Here is a 17,494-nt window from a genome sequence, read left to right as displayed (position 1 = left end):
TGGGCCCTTCCTCTCTGTACATTGACCCAGTGTCCCACTGCAGCCCAGACTGAGCCCCACCCTGGGCCCTTCCTGTCTGTACATTGACCCAGTGTCCCACTGCAGCCCAGACTGAGCCCCACCCTGGGCCCTTCCTGTCTGTACATTGACCCAGTGTCCCACTGCAGCCCAGACTGAGCCCCATCCTGGGCCCTTCCTGTCTGTACATTGACCCAGTGCCCCACTGCAGCCCAGACTGAGCCCCACCCTGGGCCCTTCCTCTCTGTCCATTGACCCAGTGTCCCACTGCAGCCCAGACTGAGCCCCACCCTGGGCCCTTCCTGTCTGTACATTGACCCAGTGTCCCACTGCAGCCCAGACTGAGCCCCACCCTGGGCCCTTCCTGTCTGTGCATTGAACCAGTGCCCCACTGCAGCCCAGACTGAGCCCCACCCTGGGCCCTTCCTGTCTGTGCATTGACCCAGTGTCCCACTGCAGCCCAGACTGAGCCCCACCCTGGGCCCTTCCTGTCTGTACATTGACCCAGTGTCCCACTGCAGCCCAGACTGAGCCCCACCCTGGGCCCTTCCTCTCTGTACATTGACCCAGTGTCCCACTGCAGCCCAGACTGAGCCCCACCCTGGGCCCTTCCTGTCTGTACATTGACCCAGTGTCCCATTGGGGACCATCCAGCCCCGGATATCCGGCAGAATCAGCGCTGTGGGACCGGGTGACTGAGTCTCGTGACCCTGTCGCTGGGCCTCTGACGTCACAATGGGAGACGACGCTCGCTCAGCTCGAGCTGGAAACCGTTAAAGGGCCGTTCGGATTTAAACCTGGAGCGCGGCCGGTTAAAGGGGAGGGACAGGGAATCGGCCAAAAATGTTCATTTCATGAGACCAGGAATGGTTATAAATTGAAATGTTCATATAATGAGACCAGGAATGGTTATAAATTGAAATGTTCATATAATGAGACCAGGAATGGTTATAAATTGAAATGTTCATATAATGAGACCAGGAATGGTTATAAATTGAAATGTTCATATAATGAGACCAGGAATGGTTATAAATTGAAATGTTCACACTCCCACACTCAGTCCGGGTCTGGATTCCCGCAATGACTCCAGGTGTCTCTTTCCGTTTGAACTGAACTGATTCCCCCACAGCCTGAAACAGATTAAAGATTAAACATGAAATAAACAGATTGAACAACAGTGTAAATAACGGGGAGACTGGGGTTAATATTTCAATAATAATTACAGACAAATATTACCCATAAAAGGGACTGAATCCAATTGGTGTTTTATTTATTACATTAAACATTAACACAAACACTCACCGGATCCGCTCCAGACTCCTGCGGGTCAGTATGAGGGAGCGGAGAGCGGGGACAGATCGGTCTGTGAAGGAGTTTAATCCCAGGGTCAGACCCGTCAGTGACCAGATTGTACTGAGAGCGGAGACGAAATCCTCTGTACAAGAATCTGTGAGACCGACACCATCCAGACTGGGGATCAGAGAGAGAGAAATAACAGGAATCAGAGTAAATTTCCAGTATTTATCTGTATTATTATTCCTTATACTGACATGAATGTACCGTGTTCAGCATCCAGTTATTATAAACACAATCTCACACAGTCTGATACTTACCATAGTTTCTGTATTTTACAGTTCGGGTTCCTCAGAGCCGCAGACAGTAGTTTCACTCCTGAATCTCCCAGTTTATTGTCACTCAGGTTCAGATCCGTCAGTGACCGGTTTGTACTGAGAGCGGAGGCGAGATCCTTGGTACCAGAATCTGTGAGACCGATATCCCATAACCTGGAGATCAGAGAGAGAGAGAAAGAGAGAGGAGCAATAGATAACAGGAATCAGAGAAAATTCCCAGTGTTTATTTTTAGTATTGTTACTTATACTGACATTAATGTACCGTGTTCGGCATCCAGTTATTATAAACACAATCTCGCACAGTCTGATACTTACTGCAGTTTCTGTATTTTACAGTTCGGGTTCCTGAGAGCAGCAGACAGTAGTTTCACTCCTGAATCTTCCAGTTTATTATTACCCAGGTTCAGATCCGTCAGTGACCGGTTTGTGCTGAGAACGGAGACGAGATCCTCGGTAGAAGAAGCTGTGAGACCGTTACTCCATAACCTGGAGATCAGAGAGAGAGAGAAAGAGACGAGCAGAGATAACAGTAATCAGAGTAAATTCCCAGTATTTATTTGAATTGTTATTACTTATACTGACATTAATGTACCGTGTTAGACATCCAGTTATTATAAACACAATCTCACACAGTCTGATACTTACCGCAGTTCCTGTATTTTACAGTCCGGGTTCCTCAGAGCCGCAGACAGCAGTTTCACTCCTGAATCTCCCAGTTTATTGTTCCCCAGTCTAAACACAAACAAACCGAGAGTGAGAAACAAACTGAATCCAATCCCAGATCTGACACAATTTCTCTCTGATATTACAGGAAATACTAAAAAATCTTCAGGAAATTAATAACCATATTTCCCTGTCACTGACAATGAATCTCACTCTGTCCAACTCCTCATTTAAATGTATTTATTAAATAAAGTGCTGTCTGTGTGAAGCCTTTAAATGTCCCTCAGTCTGGTCTCATTCCCTGATGATCAGAATTCCCCTCCTGGAGGTCAGTGACCGGTCCCGTCATATTTGGGGAAAGTTGTCTCACTTCTGCTGCTGCTTAAATCCCAGATTTTATGGGAATGTGGCGATTTTCCCCGAATTAAATGATAAAGCGGTGATTATCTGTACTTTATTCAGTGTTATATTAATCTGTATAATATCTCGGGGTGAGTTATTTTGTGAAACGGCGCTAACGGCTGCTTGAAATGCGTGCCCCAGGATTTAATGTAACAAGGAGAGTTTATTCTGTCCTGTTACAAGTTTTAAATGTCCCTTTACGCCTAGTTTGTAGGGGAGGGGAGTCTCTCACTTTATTCCCATTAAACTGTCTCAAAGTTTATTTCAGGTGAAACGTGCCCGACAGTTTATGGGGATTTTTCTGAAGTTCCCTCCCCGAGCGGGGCCTCACACACAGGGGGCAGATTATGGGAAATTCCCGGGTTCACTGCCCCTGGTTAACCCAGGAGCCTCCCGCGGTGTGTGAGGGCACACCGCTGGCCGGTGTGTGTCTGTACTCCTGGGCTAATACCCCACAACCCGTTCGATTGGAACCTTTTTACCGGCAGATTTTAGTTCCCAAATCCCACTGAAGTGTCGGCCTGGATTAATGAGCGAGGTGCCTGATTCCTCGACCTTCTGACTCATGCACGAGTGCTGCCAGCTGGGTGAAGAGATGGTGGATGTATTGGAGAGTGTGAGGGGCTGGGTCATTGATCAGTTAAGATAACGGACCGCGGTCCCGCGGGGAAAGCTCAGCCCGCCCACTGGCGGTTGAATGCCCGAAAGCTGTGTTTTGCTCTTTGTTACTGAATGTTTGGTGTTTCTGCTTCCCTCTCCTACACACGTTGACAGTCCGGTGACTGTCACTTGTCCCCACACCTCGGGAAGAGGGTGGGATGCTCCAACACACAGACTGCTGCAATTAGTGTCAGTCTACGTGTAAGGAACAGTGAGAGGATCCTCTTCAATGGACGTATCTCAGGCAGTCAGAAAAACAGCAATAAATATTATAAATTAAAATTAAATTATCAGACTCTTTCAGTGACCTGTATTTACTGATCCGATAAAGGCTGTAAAATCCCGACTTGTTCACAAGGATCCATTTGAGATTCTCCAGTCCTGAGGGAATTACTAACCGATCCTCTTATCATTTGTCATATTTGTGTTGAATCTGCTTCTCTCTGGTTTAATTGAACTGTTTGTTTCTCTTCATTACGGAGCAACAATACAATCCGTGACTGTTCGACAATTGACCAAACAGTTAGAGACAAATAAACAGTTACCTCAACACCTGGCATTTGTGCAGTGCAGGTTCCAGCCGCTGGAGACCTTCACACTGAATGTAGCAGTTCTCCAGATCGAGGACTTTTATTGCATCACAGAGTCCAATGACATGAGACAGCACTGCACAGTCAATCGGGGTCAGTCGCAATCCACTAAATGTAAGTGTTTCCACAGATCCCACTGTGACCCGAGCCAGTGTTTGATTCTGAGACTCAAACAGGTAGTGGAATGTGTTCAGGAGGTTCCTTTTACCAGTTTCATTCGATGTGTTTCCAATCTCTCCTTCAACCTTCTCCTTCACCCAGTCAATCACTCCGCAGATTATTTGATGAAGAAATGGACCCAGAAACTCCTCCAGGGGCCGAGCTGACTGTGAGGAGGAGAGACCAACAACAAAACGGAGGAATATCTCAAATCGCCCATCTTCCTTGCTGTGGGCTTCACTGAGGAGTTTCCGGATGTCCCCTGGATCTGGAGTCAGGAATTGTGCGAGTGCGGCGACAAACTCTTGGATGGTGAGGTGCGGGAATGTGTAAACCACACTCTGGGCAGAATCATCTCTCTCCAAAAGTTCCATCATGAACCCAGACAGGAACTGGGAAGGTTGCAGATTGTACTTGATCAAATCTCCATTTCTAAACACAATCTTCTTCTCGGAGACTCCTGTGAAGGCCATCTCACCGATCTTCAGTAATACATCACGGGGGGATTCAATCTCTCGGCCATGGTTTTTCAGAATGTTGTAAATATAATAGGAATATAGTTGGGTGATGGTCTTGGGAACTCGCTGCTGTTTCCTGTCTCTTTGTGTGAAGATTGGACCCAGAGACAGACCGAGGATCCAGCAGTAGGAAGGGTTGTAACACATGGTGTACAGGATCTCGTTCTCCTCCATATGTTTGAATACAGCTGCTGCCACCACCTGATCTTCAAAAAACTTGTTGAAATATTCCTTCCGTTCTTCACCAACAAATCCCAGGATTTCAGCCCAGACACTGATCTCAGCCTTTTCCAACAAATGTAATGCAGTGGGTCGGCTGGTCACCAACACTGAACATCCTGGGAGCAGCTTGTGTTGTATTAAACTGTACACAATGTCAGAAACTTCACACCAGTCTTCAGGGTCTGTGCACATGTACTGAGGTTCTGTATTTCTCTGATTGTCAGTAAAATCGATACTGTCCTTGAATTCATCTAAACCATCGAATATAAACAGTAATCCCTCTGGGTTCTTCCAGAGCTCTCCCAGAATATTCCCAAAGTAAGGATACAGATCCAGTGTCAGATTCCTCAGGTTTATTCTACAGTTAATCGCGTTCAAATCCCGGAATTTAAAACTGAAAACAAATTGAAAGTGTGGGTATATTTTCCCAGTGGCCCAGTCATAAACAATCTTTTGTACCATTGTTGTTTTTCCAATCCCCGCGACTCCGCTCACTGCTGCTGAACTCCCAGATTTGTATTTTCTCTGGGTAAAACTGCTCTGGAACAATTGATCAGTTCGGATTTTTTCCAGTTCTCTCCGGAGATGTTTCTTTCTCCACTCTTCATGGTCTCGGCCTCTTGCCAGCAGTTCATGTTCTACAAGTGTCCGATCTCGAACAGTAGAAATGACCGTTAGCTCAGTGTATAGAGTGACCAGCTGGAAAATCTTAACCTTCTCCTTTATTAGGATCGTGTTCACTCTCAGTGTTTCAGTTTGGACCCGGAGTGTTTCCTTGTGTTTCTGTTGAACATCTTCAATTAGAACAGACAGGAAGCGGTTCTCCTTGTTAGTTGTCTTGGCATAAAAACAGATTCTCAATATCACTTTAATATTCAGTAAAATGTTGCGAGATTTAATTCACAGCTTCAATAGAGGTGTGAGCAGGAAATTAAACTCAGTTACTGAAAACCTCGCTTGAAAGTGAACAAGGGCTTAGAAAAGTTGCAAATCCTCACTTGATTCTAATATTTTCTGAACATGGAGATTTCTATGAAGGTGATATTTTCACTCTGATGGTTAATACTATCAGCCCTGCCCTGTACCATGGACATCTCATTGCGAATCCAAACGTGATTCTGGTTATCCGAAACTTGAGGTTCCAGTGGAATAATTTATGAAACCGTCAGTGGTGCTGACCCTCTGCGGAAATGGGAAATAGATTATTGTGTGCATTGGGAGAGGGACAGACTGTGAATGGACAGAAGTTCCACTATTATTGTATCAGACTTCGGGCAGGTTATCTGAGATATTGTGGATACTGGGAGAGGGACAGACTATGAAGGACAGAAGTTCCACTGTTATTGTATCAGACCTCGGGCATGTTATCTGGGATATTGTGGGCATTGGGAGAGGGACAGACTGTGAATGGACAGAAGTTCCACTGTTATTGTATCGGACCTCGGGCAGGTTATCTGCGATATTGTGGGCACTGGGAGAAGGAAAGACTAAATGGACACAAGTCCCACTGTTATTGTATCAGACCTCGGGTATGTTATCTAGGATATTGTGGGCACTGGGAGAGGGACAGACTGTGAATGGACAGAAGTTCCACTGTAATTGTATCGGACCTCGGGCAGGTTATCTGGGATATTGTGGACACTGGCAGAGGGACAGACTGCGGATGGACAGAAGTCCCACTGTTATTGTATCAGACCTCGGCAGGTTATCTGGGATATTGTGCACACTGGGAAAGGGACAGCCTGTGAATAGACAGAAGGTCCACTGTTATTGTATCAGACCTCGGGCAGGTTATCTGCGATATTGTGGGCACTGGGAGAGTGACAGATTGAATACACAGCAGTTAAATTGCTTTTGTTTCAGGACTCGGGCAGATTCTCTGGGGTATAATGTACATTTCTTTCGTCACCTTTTCACAGGTAACGATTACTGCCATTCTCAAGGTACAGAGTGGAATCAGAATGATGATGTTAGGTATTCGGACTTTCGGTTCACGGAATGGCGAGAGGGTATGGTTTATTTTGTTTGTGCAAGCGAATTCTGGATTAAAATGTTTCAGTGGAATTCCCAACATTAGTAAGAACGGAAGAACATAAGAAATAGAAGCAGGATTAGGCCATACACCACCTCGAGCCTGCTCCGCCATTCATTAAGGTCATGGCTCATCTCCCTCAAATCCACTTGCCCACCCTGTCCACATATATATTGATTCCCTTCGTGTCCAAAAATCTATCGATCTCATTCTTGAATATATTCAACGGAAACAGGAAACATGCTCACAATCAACAAAGTAATTAAAAACGGGAAAGGGAAGTCAGGGTCATTTTCTCACCCTAAGGGCGAGAGAGCCTGGGAAGGACACTAAAGGGGCAGTGTAAGTGGGGTGAAGAGACAATTGAACGTGTTTCTGTGGATGCACTGAGAGGAGGGGGAGGTGGGGTCATCTCTCCAACAGGGACAGGCTTATTTGGGCCAAATGGCCTTTTCCTGTCCCTCATCATTCTCATGTTATATTGTGTTTCAGAAATTGCGAACAATTTTTCGGCCGTTTTACACCAACATCGAATGTGCTTTCCGAACAGTCCTGTCATATCACCGATTAGAATTAGAATTAGAACTACTGCCCACATCATTCAGTGCAATGTTGGAGCAGAAAACATTCACAGTTCATTTCAACTGTTCTCCCAATAATTATACTCCGTTGTTTCATTTTGGTCTAAATTTCCGACCATGCAGGTTTGGGAAATTACAAATCTGTTTCCATCAGTCATTCCATTGGATCTAAAAAGACCCTGAGTTAAAGGACTATTCTCTGAGTAGAATAAGTTCTCTCTTTCACTGGCCTCAGTCATTCCATTGGGTCTAAAAAGACTCTGAATTAAAGGACTAGTCTTTGAGTAGAATAAGTTCTCTCTTTCATTGCCATTAGGAAGCTAGCCAAAAACTTCCGAATTACCCTGAACATTGTCTTTCCCTCACATTTCTCCAAGGATTAATGATCTATTGTGTAAACATCTGTACATCTTCTCAGATCAGATCGAACACTTTGTGAAATTATATCATTTTTTATATTTCGAATTTCTCCACCTCGTTCCCTACAGCTGATTGTGAGCAGCTTTCTCGGGGCGCAGGTAAACCGTGACGTCTGGCACAAAGCACTGCTCATCGATTGTGAGCCGAAAGCATCTGTGGGGTACACTGGAGTTGTGTATAGGATTCACAATATATCAGGATCCTGCCAAGTGTGTTTGTTGATTCATAGTGTATCAGGATCCTGCTAATTGAGTATGAGGATTCACAGTGTATCAGGGTCCTGCCAGGTGTGTATGGGGGTTCACAGTGTATCTGGATCCTGCCAGGTGTGTCTGGGGATTCACAGTGTCTCAGGATCCTGCCAGGTGTGTATGGGAATTCACTCTGTATCTGGATCCTGCCAGATGTGAATGGGGACTCACAGACTATCACTATCCGGCCAGGTGTGTAAGCGGATTCACAGTGTATAAGGATCCTGCCCGGTGTGAATGGAGATTCACATTGTATCAGGATCCTGCTGGATATGTATGGGGATTCGAAGTGAGCAGGATGCTGCCAGATGTGTATGGGGATTCTCAGTGTATCAGGATCCTGCCACGTGTGTATGGGGATTCACAGTGTATCAGGATCCTGCCAGGTGTGTATGGGGATTCGAAGTGAGCAGGATCCTGCCAGATGTGTATGGGGATTCTCAGTGTATCAGGATCCTGCCACGTGTGTATGGGGATTCACAGTGTATCAGGATCCTGCCAGGTGTGCATGGGTATTCACAGTGTATCAGGATCCTGCCAGGTTTTTAGCGGGATTCGCAGTGTATCAGGATCCTGCCAGGTGTGTATGGGGATTCGCAGTGTATCAGGAACCTTCCAGGTATGTATTGGGATTCACAGTGTATCAGGATCCTTCCAGGTGTGCATGGGGATTCGCAGTGTATCAGGATCCTTCCAGGTGTGTATGGGGATTCGCAGTGTATCAGGAACCTTCCAGGTGTGTATGGGGATTCACAGTGTATCAGGAACCTTCCAGATGTGTATGGGGATTCACAGTGTATCAGGAACGTTCCAGGTATGTATGGGGATTCACAGTGTATCAGGGTCCTGCCAGGCATGAACTTTTTTTCACAACTGTTCGTAATCAGCGCCTGGATTAGCTGGAGTAATAAAACATCTGCAAATTTGCAAATAATTGAGAACAGCGAATACTAACGGATCGCGCAGACGATTTGAAGTTTATTAAGAAATCAAAATCAAAGTTTATTCTGTTCCCGCCTTCCTTTCAACTTCTGATTCCCAGATTCTGACAATCTCTTATCAAAAGGCTACAGTCAAACATTCTGATTCTCAAAGGTGAAATAAACGGTTTGAAATCCCCATTTCATCACTTACCTTTCAGGTGACTGGGTATTTCAGGTAAACCTCGTCCGATGTTCATATAATCAAATGGATCAGGACCTGTTTAAATCAATTAGATTTCATGAAATCAGATCTGTGTAATATTATAATAAATTCTGCCGTGTTTCAATCTGGAATTGAATTCAGTGTGTGATTTTACTGTACCAAGTTCCTGCATCTCTTTCAGTATTTTGTCCAACTTTGGTACCGCATGGTGCATTTTCACAAAGGATTCCCACATCACCCTTCGGGCCCGAGAGCCTTTCTCCATCACCAGATTTAGGACAAGTTTGGAACTGTCCGCCCTGTTTCCCTTCTCCACGAGATCAACGACTTTCTGTAAAGGATAATAATGAATATATTGGTCTCTCCTTTTCCCAGTCCCACTTAAACTGTTTGCCTTTTGTTTTCAGTCCACACAAGAGTTATATCCGAAACTTTCCCCTGTCCTTTGTACGGACACTGACCGATCCATTGGGCATTTTCACCTCTTCGTATCATTGTTTCAGATTCACTGTATTTTCAGTTTGATCCATTTCTTTCCTATTTGGCCTGTTTCAGTTCTGTCACATCCTATGATTCCAAGATCTGATATCCCGTTAGTTCTCTGATGTTTAAATAAACCAAACTCATTCTACAAGGAATACTCTCCACTTGCCTGGAATGGTGCAGCTCCAACAACACTCAAGAAGCTCGAAACCATCCAGGACAAAGCAGCCCGCTTGATTGGCACCCCATCCAACACCCTAAACATTCACTTCCTTCACCACCGGCGCAAAGTGGCTGCAGTGGGTACCATCCACAGGATGCACTGCAGAAACTCGCCAAGGCTTCTTCGACAGCACCTCCCAAACCCGCGACCTCTACCACCTAGAAGGACAAGGGCAGCAGGTAATGGGAACACCACCTGCACGTTCCCCTCCAAGTCACACACCATCCCGACTTGGAAATATATCGCCGTTCAATTTTCGTCGCTGGGTCAAAATCCTGGAAATCCCTTCTGAACAGCACTGTGGGAGAACCTTCACCACACGGACTGTAGCGGTTCAAGAAGGAGGCTCACCACCACCTTCTCAAGGGGCAATTAGGGATGGGGGATAAATGCTGGCCTCGCCAGCGACGCCTACATCTCATGAACAAATAAAAAAACATTATGTGTCCCTTCCACTTACCCGATGCTCCAGTCCACTAAAATGCCTCTCGTATGTTAACAACGAGCTGACTCCGTCGACCACTTCTTCAATCGCCTGTTCCAGTCTGTCCCGGTAGAATTTCGTCAACTGGAACAGTTGGTAATCGTCGCACTTTGTCAGGAACTCAGTGATTGCAGCGTTCGGATCTGTGAGAAAAATGGAGAAAACTAAATACATTATCGACTTTCTATCCGGGTGGCTACATTTCCTCTTATTCCAAACGGCTGAAGCCTCCTGTGAGTCACATTATCAAAAACCTTCTGAAAACCCATATACACCGCATGTGCTACATTCCATCGATCGATATAGTCACCTCTCAACAAAGCTGTATTAAATTTGTCAAATGCGACTTGTCTGTAGCGAATCAGTTCCAGCCTCCCCTGATCATCCCCTGTATCTCTAAATGTTCACTAATTCGACCTGGAATTACAGATTCAAGGAGTTTGCCCACTACTGACGGAGACTAATTGGTCTCCAGTTACCAGTTAACCCTCTCTTCTTATTTTACCAGAGACATTAATTGGGCTCCTTCAGTCCACCTGGATATTTTTGATAACAATCGAGGATTGAGAAATTGTGGTCAGGGTCCCTCCTGTCTCCTCTCTGACTTCCTTTAACAGCCTCGGGTGTGTTATCTCTGGGCCCAGTGATTTATCCACCTCGGCGATGTTCCTCAGATCCAAATCCTTCTCTCCAGTTATCTTTAACTCTGGGCCCACATCCTCCTCTAGCACACCAACATTTTCACTTCCACCATCATTTTTTGAAGCTAAAGGAAATATTTTGTATCTCACCAAACCTTTATCCACAACTAGTTTCCCGCACTTCCCGCTCTATCTAATCTCCACTGATTGCTGGCCTGCAAAACCCACTGGGAATTTTTTTCTTTTTTCTTTTATTCGTTCACGGGATGTGGGCGTCGCTAGCGAGGCCAGCATTTATTGCCCATCCCTAATTGCCCTTGAGAAGGTGGTGGTGAGCCGCCTTCTTGAACCGCTGCAGTCCGTGTGGTGACGGTTCTCCCACAGTTCTGTTCGGAAGGGAGTTCCAGGATTTTGACCCAGCGACAATGAAGGAACGGCGATATATTTCCAAGTCTGGATGGTGTGTGACTTGAAGGGGAACGTGCAGGTGGTGTTGTTCCCATGTGCCTGCTGCTCTTGTCCTTCGAGGTGGTAGAGGTCGCGGGTTTGGGAGGTGCTGTCGAAGAAGCCTTGGCGAGTTGCTGCAGTGCATCCTGTGGATGGTACACACTGCAGCCACAGTGCGCCGGTGGTGAAGGGAGTGAATGTTTAGTGTGGTGGATGGGGTGCCAATCAAGCGGGCTGCTTTATCTTGGATGGTGTCGAGCTTCTTGAGTGTTGTTGGAGCTGCACTCATCCAAGCAAGTGGAGAGTATTCCATCACACTCCTGACTTGTGCCTTGTAGATGGTGGAAAGGCTTTGGGGAGTCAGAAGGTGAGTCACTCGCCGCAGAATACCCAGCCTCTGACCTGCTCTCGTAGCCACAGTATTTCTATGGCTGGTCCAGTTCAGTTTCTGGTCAATCCTGACCCCCAGGATGTTGATGGTAATGCCGTTGAATGTCAGGGGGAGATGGTTAGACTGTCTCTTGTTGGAGATGGTCTTTGCCTGGCACTTATCTGGCGCGAATGTTACTTGCCACTTATGAGCCCAATGTTCAGTGTGGTGGATGGGGTGCCAATCAAGCGGGCTGCTTTATCCTATTGCTTAATTGGGTAGATATGGATTCTATCTTAACATAGCTCCCTGGACACCTTTATATTCTAAACCTCTCCTTCTCTCTACCTCTCTGTTCTCATGGAAGACGCTCCTTAAAACCTACCTCTTTGCCCAAGCTATTGGTCTCCCGCCCTCATATCTCCTTATTTGAGTCAGTGTCAAATTTATTTTTGATACTCGTACCTGTGAGGCGCCCTGGGTCGTTTTACTGCATTCGTGTTGCTACACAAACGCAAGTTATTATTGTTCCAACTATGTCATAGAACCTTTATTAATACTGGCGTCCAGAACTATTTTTCTCTCCACTCAAAATATTATAATCAGGAACATTTCGCTCTGAGTCCTGTGAAAACTCAGACCTTGTCTTATATTTAATAGATTCTGACTTTGCAAATGTGTTTGCAATGATTTGTATTGCAAACACATTTGCAAAGTTGGGTACGGTAGCATAGTGGTTATGTTACTGGGCTGGTAATCCAGAGACCTGGACTAAAATCCGGAGTCATGAGTTCAAATCCCGCCACGGCAGCTGGCGAATTTAAATTCAATTAATTTATTAAATTCAATTAATTAAATAAAAAAAAATCTGGAATTAAAATACTGGTATCAGTAATGATGGCCATGAAACGACTGGATTGACGGAAAAACCCATCTGGTTCACGAATGTCCTTCAGTGAAGGAAGCCTGCCGCCCTCACCCGGTCTGGCCTCTTTGTGACTCCAGACCCACAGCAATGTGGTTGATTCTTAATTGCCCTCTGAAATGGCCGAGCAAGCCACTCAGTTGTAAAATCTCGCTCCGAAAAGTCATAATAAGAATAAAACCGGGCGGACCACCCGGCATCGGACCACTAGGCACCGGACACGACAACGGCAAAACACCAAGCCCAGTCGACCCTGCAAGGTCCTCCTTACCAACATCTGGGGACTTGTGCCAAAATTGGGAGAGCTGTCCCACAGACGAGTCAAGCAACAGCCTGACATCGCCATACTCACAGAATCATATCTTTCAGCCAACGTCCCAGACTCTTCCATCACCATCCCTGGGTATGTCCTGTCCCACCGGCAGGACAGACCCACCAGAGGTGGCGGTACAGTGATATACAGTCAGGAGGGAGTGGCCCTGGGAGTCCTCAACATTGACTCTGGACCCCATGAAATCTCATGGCATCAGGTCAAACATGGGCAAGGAAACCTCCTGCTGATTACCATCTACTGTCCTCCCTCAGCTGATGAATCAGTCCTCCTCCATGTTGAACACCACTTCGAGGAAGCACTGAGGGTAGCAAGGGCACAAAATGTACTCTGGGTGGGGGACTTCAATGTCCATCACCAAGAGTGGCTCGGTTGCACCACTACTGGCCGAGTCCTGAAGGACATAGCTGCTAGACTGGGCCTGCGGCGGGTGGTGAGCGAACCAACACGAGGGAAAAACTTACTTGACCTCGTCCTCACCAATCTACCTGTCGCAAATGCATCTGTCCATGATAGTATTGGTAGGAGTGACCACCGCACAGTCCTCGTGGAGATGAAATCCCGTCTTCGCACTGAGGACACCATCCAACGTGTTGTGTGACACTACCACCGTGCTAAATGGGATAGATTCAGAACAGATCTGGCAGCTCAAAACTGGGCATCCATGAGACGCTGTGGGCCATCAGCAGCAGCAGAATTGTATTCCAGCACAATCTGTAACCTTATGGCCCGGCATATTCCTCACTCTACCATTACCAACAAGCCAGGGGATCAACCCTGGTTCAATGAAGAGTGTAGAAGAGCATGCTAGGAGCAGCACCAGGCGTACCTAAAAATGAGGTGCCAACCTGGTGAAGCTACAACTCAGGACGACATGCATGCTAAACAGCGGAAGCAACATGCGATAGACAGAGCTAAGCGATTCCACAACCAACGGATCAGATCAAAGCTCTGCAGTCCTGCCACATCCAGTCGTGAATGGTGGTGGACAATTAAACAACTAACGGGAGGAGGAGGCTCTGCAAACATCCCCATTCTCAATGATGGCGGAGTCCAGCACGTGAGTGCAAAAGACAAGGCTGAAGCGTTTGCAACCATCTTCAGCCAGAAGTGCCGAGTGGATAATCCAACTCAGCCTCCTCCCGATATCCCCACCATCACGGAAGCCAGTCTTCGGCCAATTCGATTCACTCCACGTGATATCAAGAAACGGTTGAGTGCACTGGTTACAGCAAAGGCTATGGGCCCTGACAACATCCCAGCTGTCGTGCTGAAGACTTGTGCTCCAGAACTAGCTGCGCCTCTAGCCAAGCTGTTCCAGTACAGCTACAACACTGGCATCCACCCGACAATGTGGAAAATTGCCCAGGTATGACCTGTCCACAAAAAGTAGGACAAATCCAATCCGGCCAATTACCGCCCCATCAGTCTACTCTCAATCATCAGCAAAGTGATGGAAGGTGTCGTCGACAGTGCTATCAAGCGGCACTTACTCACCAATAACCTGCTCACCGATGCTCAGTTTGGGTTCCGCCAGGACCACTCGGCTCCAGACCTCATTACAGCCTTGGTCCAAACATGGACAAAAGAGCTGAATTCCAGAGGTGAGGTGAGAGTGACTGCCCTTGAGATCAAGGCAGCATTTGACCGAGTGTGGCACCAAGGAGCCCGAGTAAAATTGAAGTCAATGGGAATCAGGGGGAAAACTCTCCAGTGGCTGGAGTCATACCAAGCACAAAGGAAGATGGTAGTGGTTGTTGGAGGGCAATCATCTCAGCCCCAGGGCATTGCTGCAGGAGTTCCTCAGGGCAGTGTCCTAGGCCCAACCATGTTCAGCTGCTTCATCAATGACCTTCCCTCCATCATAAGGTCAGAAATGGGGATGTTCGCTGATGACTGCACAGTGTTCAGTTCCATTCGCAACCCCTCAGATAATGAAGCAGTCCGAGCCTGCATGCAGCAAGACCTGGACAACATCCAGGCTTGGGCTGATAAGTGGCAAGTAACATTCGCGCCAGATAAGTGCCAGGCAATGACCATCTCCAACAAGAGAGAGTTTAACCACCTCCCCTTGACATTCAACGGCATTCCCATCGCCGAATCCCCCACCATCAACATCCTGGGGGTCACCATTGACCAGAAACTTAACTGGACCAGCCATATAAATACTGTGGCTACGAGAGCAGGTCAGAGGCTGGGTATCCTGCGGCGAGTGACTCACCTCCTGACTCCCCAAAGCCTTTCCACCATCTACAAGGCACAAGTCAGGAGTGTGATGGAATACTCTCCACTTGCCTGGATGAGTGCAGCTCCAACAACACTCAAGAAGCTCGACACCATCCAAGATAAAGCGGCCTGCTTGATTGGCACCCCATCCACCACCCTAAACATTCACTCCCTTCACCACCGGCGCACAATGGCTGCAGTGTGCACCATCCACAGGATGCACTGCAGCAACTCGCCAAAGCTTCTTCGACAGCACCTCCCAAACCCACGACCTCTACCACCTAGATGGACAAGGGCAGCAGGTGCATGGGAACAACACCACCTGCACGTTCCCCTCCAAGTCACACACCATCCCGACTTGGAAATATATCGCCGTTCCTTCATTGTCGCTGGGTCAAAATCCTGGAACTCCCTTCCTAACAGCACTGTGGGAGAACCGTCACCACACGGACTGCAGCGGTTCAAGAAGGCGGCTCACCACCACCTTCTCGAGGGCAATTCGGGATGGGCAATAAATGCCGGCCTCGCCAGCGACGCCCACATCCCGTGAACGAATAAAAAAAAAAATAATAATAATTCACAGACATAAAACTAATCCTGACTCCGATTTTTCGGTATGTTGCCCCGTTTTCGTTTCTTCGTTTTTTTCAATATCATGTAAATTTATCTTTCAATAGTTCAAAACCACCTTCCTTTCTACCTGCTAATAACTTTTCACTATTTCATAAATCTTTTGTTTCTCCTACAACAGTTTTATTAATTCCACTCTCTCGCCTCAGACCCGGATATTTCTCACCCTCCAGTCATGTCAACTGAATCCCTCCAACTGCCCCATTCACCCAGTCTGTAAAACCATTGTTGGTCAGTTCAGACCGTGACCATCCCTTCCCTTCTCCCTGAACTCACACTACTCCCCGAGACCGTTAACCCTTCCCTCCTGCTCCAGCCCTGCAGCCACACATTGACCTGCCTCATATTTCCCTCCTTAAGTGGCCTAGTGTAAAACAATCCGGAGATCACCACCTGGAGGTCTTGCTTTATAGTCTAGAGCCTCAGTCTTAATATTCCCTCCATTATCGTACTTCAATCCGTGTTATTGGTTCCGACAATGGCTATTCTCTGCTCTCCTTTCCTTAACAGAGATGGTCCCACCTGTTCCAGGATGTTGTTCACTCCGACAGCAGGGAGGCAACTTACCATTCGGGATCTCCTCAGAGCTGCAGAAGATTCTGTCTATTCCCCTGACGAAAGAATCTCCCACCACTATCGCTCTCCGATTCCTGTGTCCCACCTGCCTCTCACCCCCATCCCACTCGGGGAGTCCCCCTGCTCCCCAGTCTGACACTGTTACTCAGGAAGACCATCCTCTGAGTCCCTGTCTCTATCCACCTTACAGTCCCCACAACCTGGTATCTATTGGACAGTTCCAGTATCAGGAGATACCTCCATCTTCGACTGCACTGTCCCTCTAGATCGTTACTCACTTCCCTCTATCTACACAGTATCTGTGCTGTTACCTCTTCCTGTGTGAGCTGCAGGTTCCTGTTAGTGATCTGGACCCCTTGTCAGGACAGAAATTTTATTTTGATGAATTTTCTGAACCGACCTGTGTCCATTCTCATTCTTGTTGAAGATGTTGGATCTTCTCCCCTGTTTGAACCTTCAGCCATAGTGGTGACAGACGTTCCCAGATTCTGATGCTCTGCAATAAATATAATATTAACAGAAGGTTTAGACAGAAATATTAAAATGAGCAGGATAACGTTGCCTTGTTGAACATGATACCAAGTCCGTCCTCCCCCATCAGTACAACAGCTGTTAGTTCTGGGATCGAGCATTTCCGGAGTGTTATGATCAATACTCCACATCAGGTGTGACACAGACAGCTGCCCAGTGAGTCCCGCTGATCTCCACAACCCAGTTCCAGACTTGCTCTCGTCGGCCGAGACTCTGCACTGGGAGTGCCCATTGGTAACATTTACTCACAGTGCAGGCAGAACCAGCCATATTCATGAGGTAGTGAATATTCTGGCGGGAAACATGGCGCAGGGTGAAAATAAATGAACTAAAT

General features: G+C 47.0%; 1 protein-coding gene across 1 annotated transcript; it reads right to left on the bottom strand.

Moving 5' to 3' along the window:
• Positions 1-1,005: 1,005 nt before the first annotated feature.
• On the bottom strand, positions 1,006-17,117 carry LOC137313376 (NACHT, LRR and PYD domains-containing protein 3-like). Its single transcript, XM_067979511.1, has 10 exons — positions 17,030-17,117; positions 10,460-10,626; positions 9,453-9,624; positions 9,282-9,347; positions 3,920-5,657; positions 2,295-2,381; positions 1,965-2,135; positions 1,632-1,802; positions 1,321-1,488; positions 1,006-1,148 (listed from the first exon to the last, which is right to left on the bottom strand). The coding sequence occupies exons 1-10, from the start codon at positions 17,091-17,093 to the stop codon at positions 1,061-1,063; spliced, it is 2,892 nt and encodes a 963-aa protein (XP_067835612.1). The 5' UTR covers positions 17,094-17,117; the 3' UTR covers positions 1,006-1,060.
• Positions 17,118-17,494: the final 377 nt, after the last annotated feature.

The sequence above is a fragment of the Heptranchias perlo genome, unplaced genomic scaffold (genome assembly GCF_035084215.1).
Source record: "Heptranchias perlo isolate sHepPer1 unplaced genomic scaffold, sHepPer1.hap1 HAP1_SCAFFOLD_47, whole genome shotgun sequence".
In the NCBI taxonomy this organism is placed as follows: Eukaryota; Metazoa; Chordata; class Chondrichthyes; order Hexanchiformes; family Hexanchidae; genus Heptranchias; species Heptranchias perlo.
The sequence above is the reverse complement of the archived record's forward strand: the minus strand, read 5'-3'. Positions and strand labels throughout refer to the sequence as shown.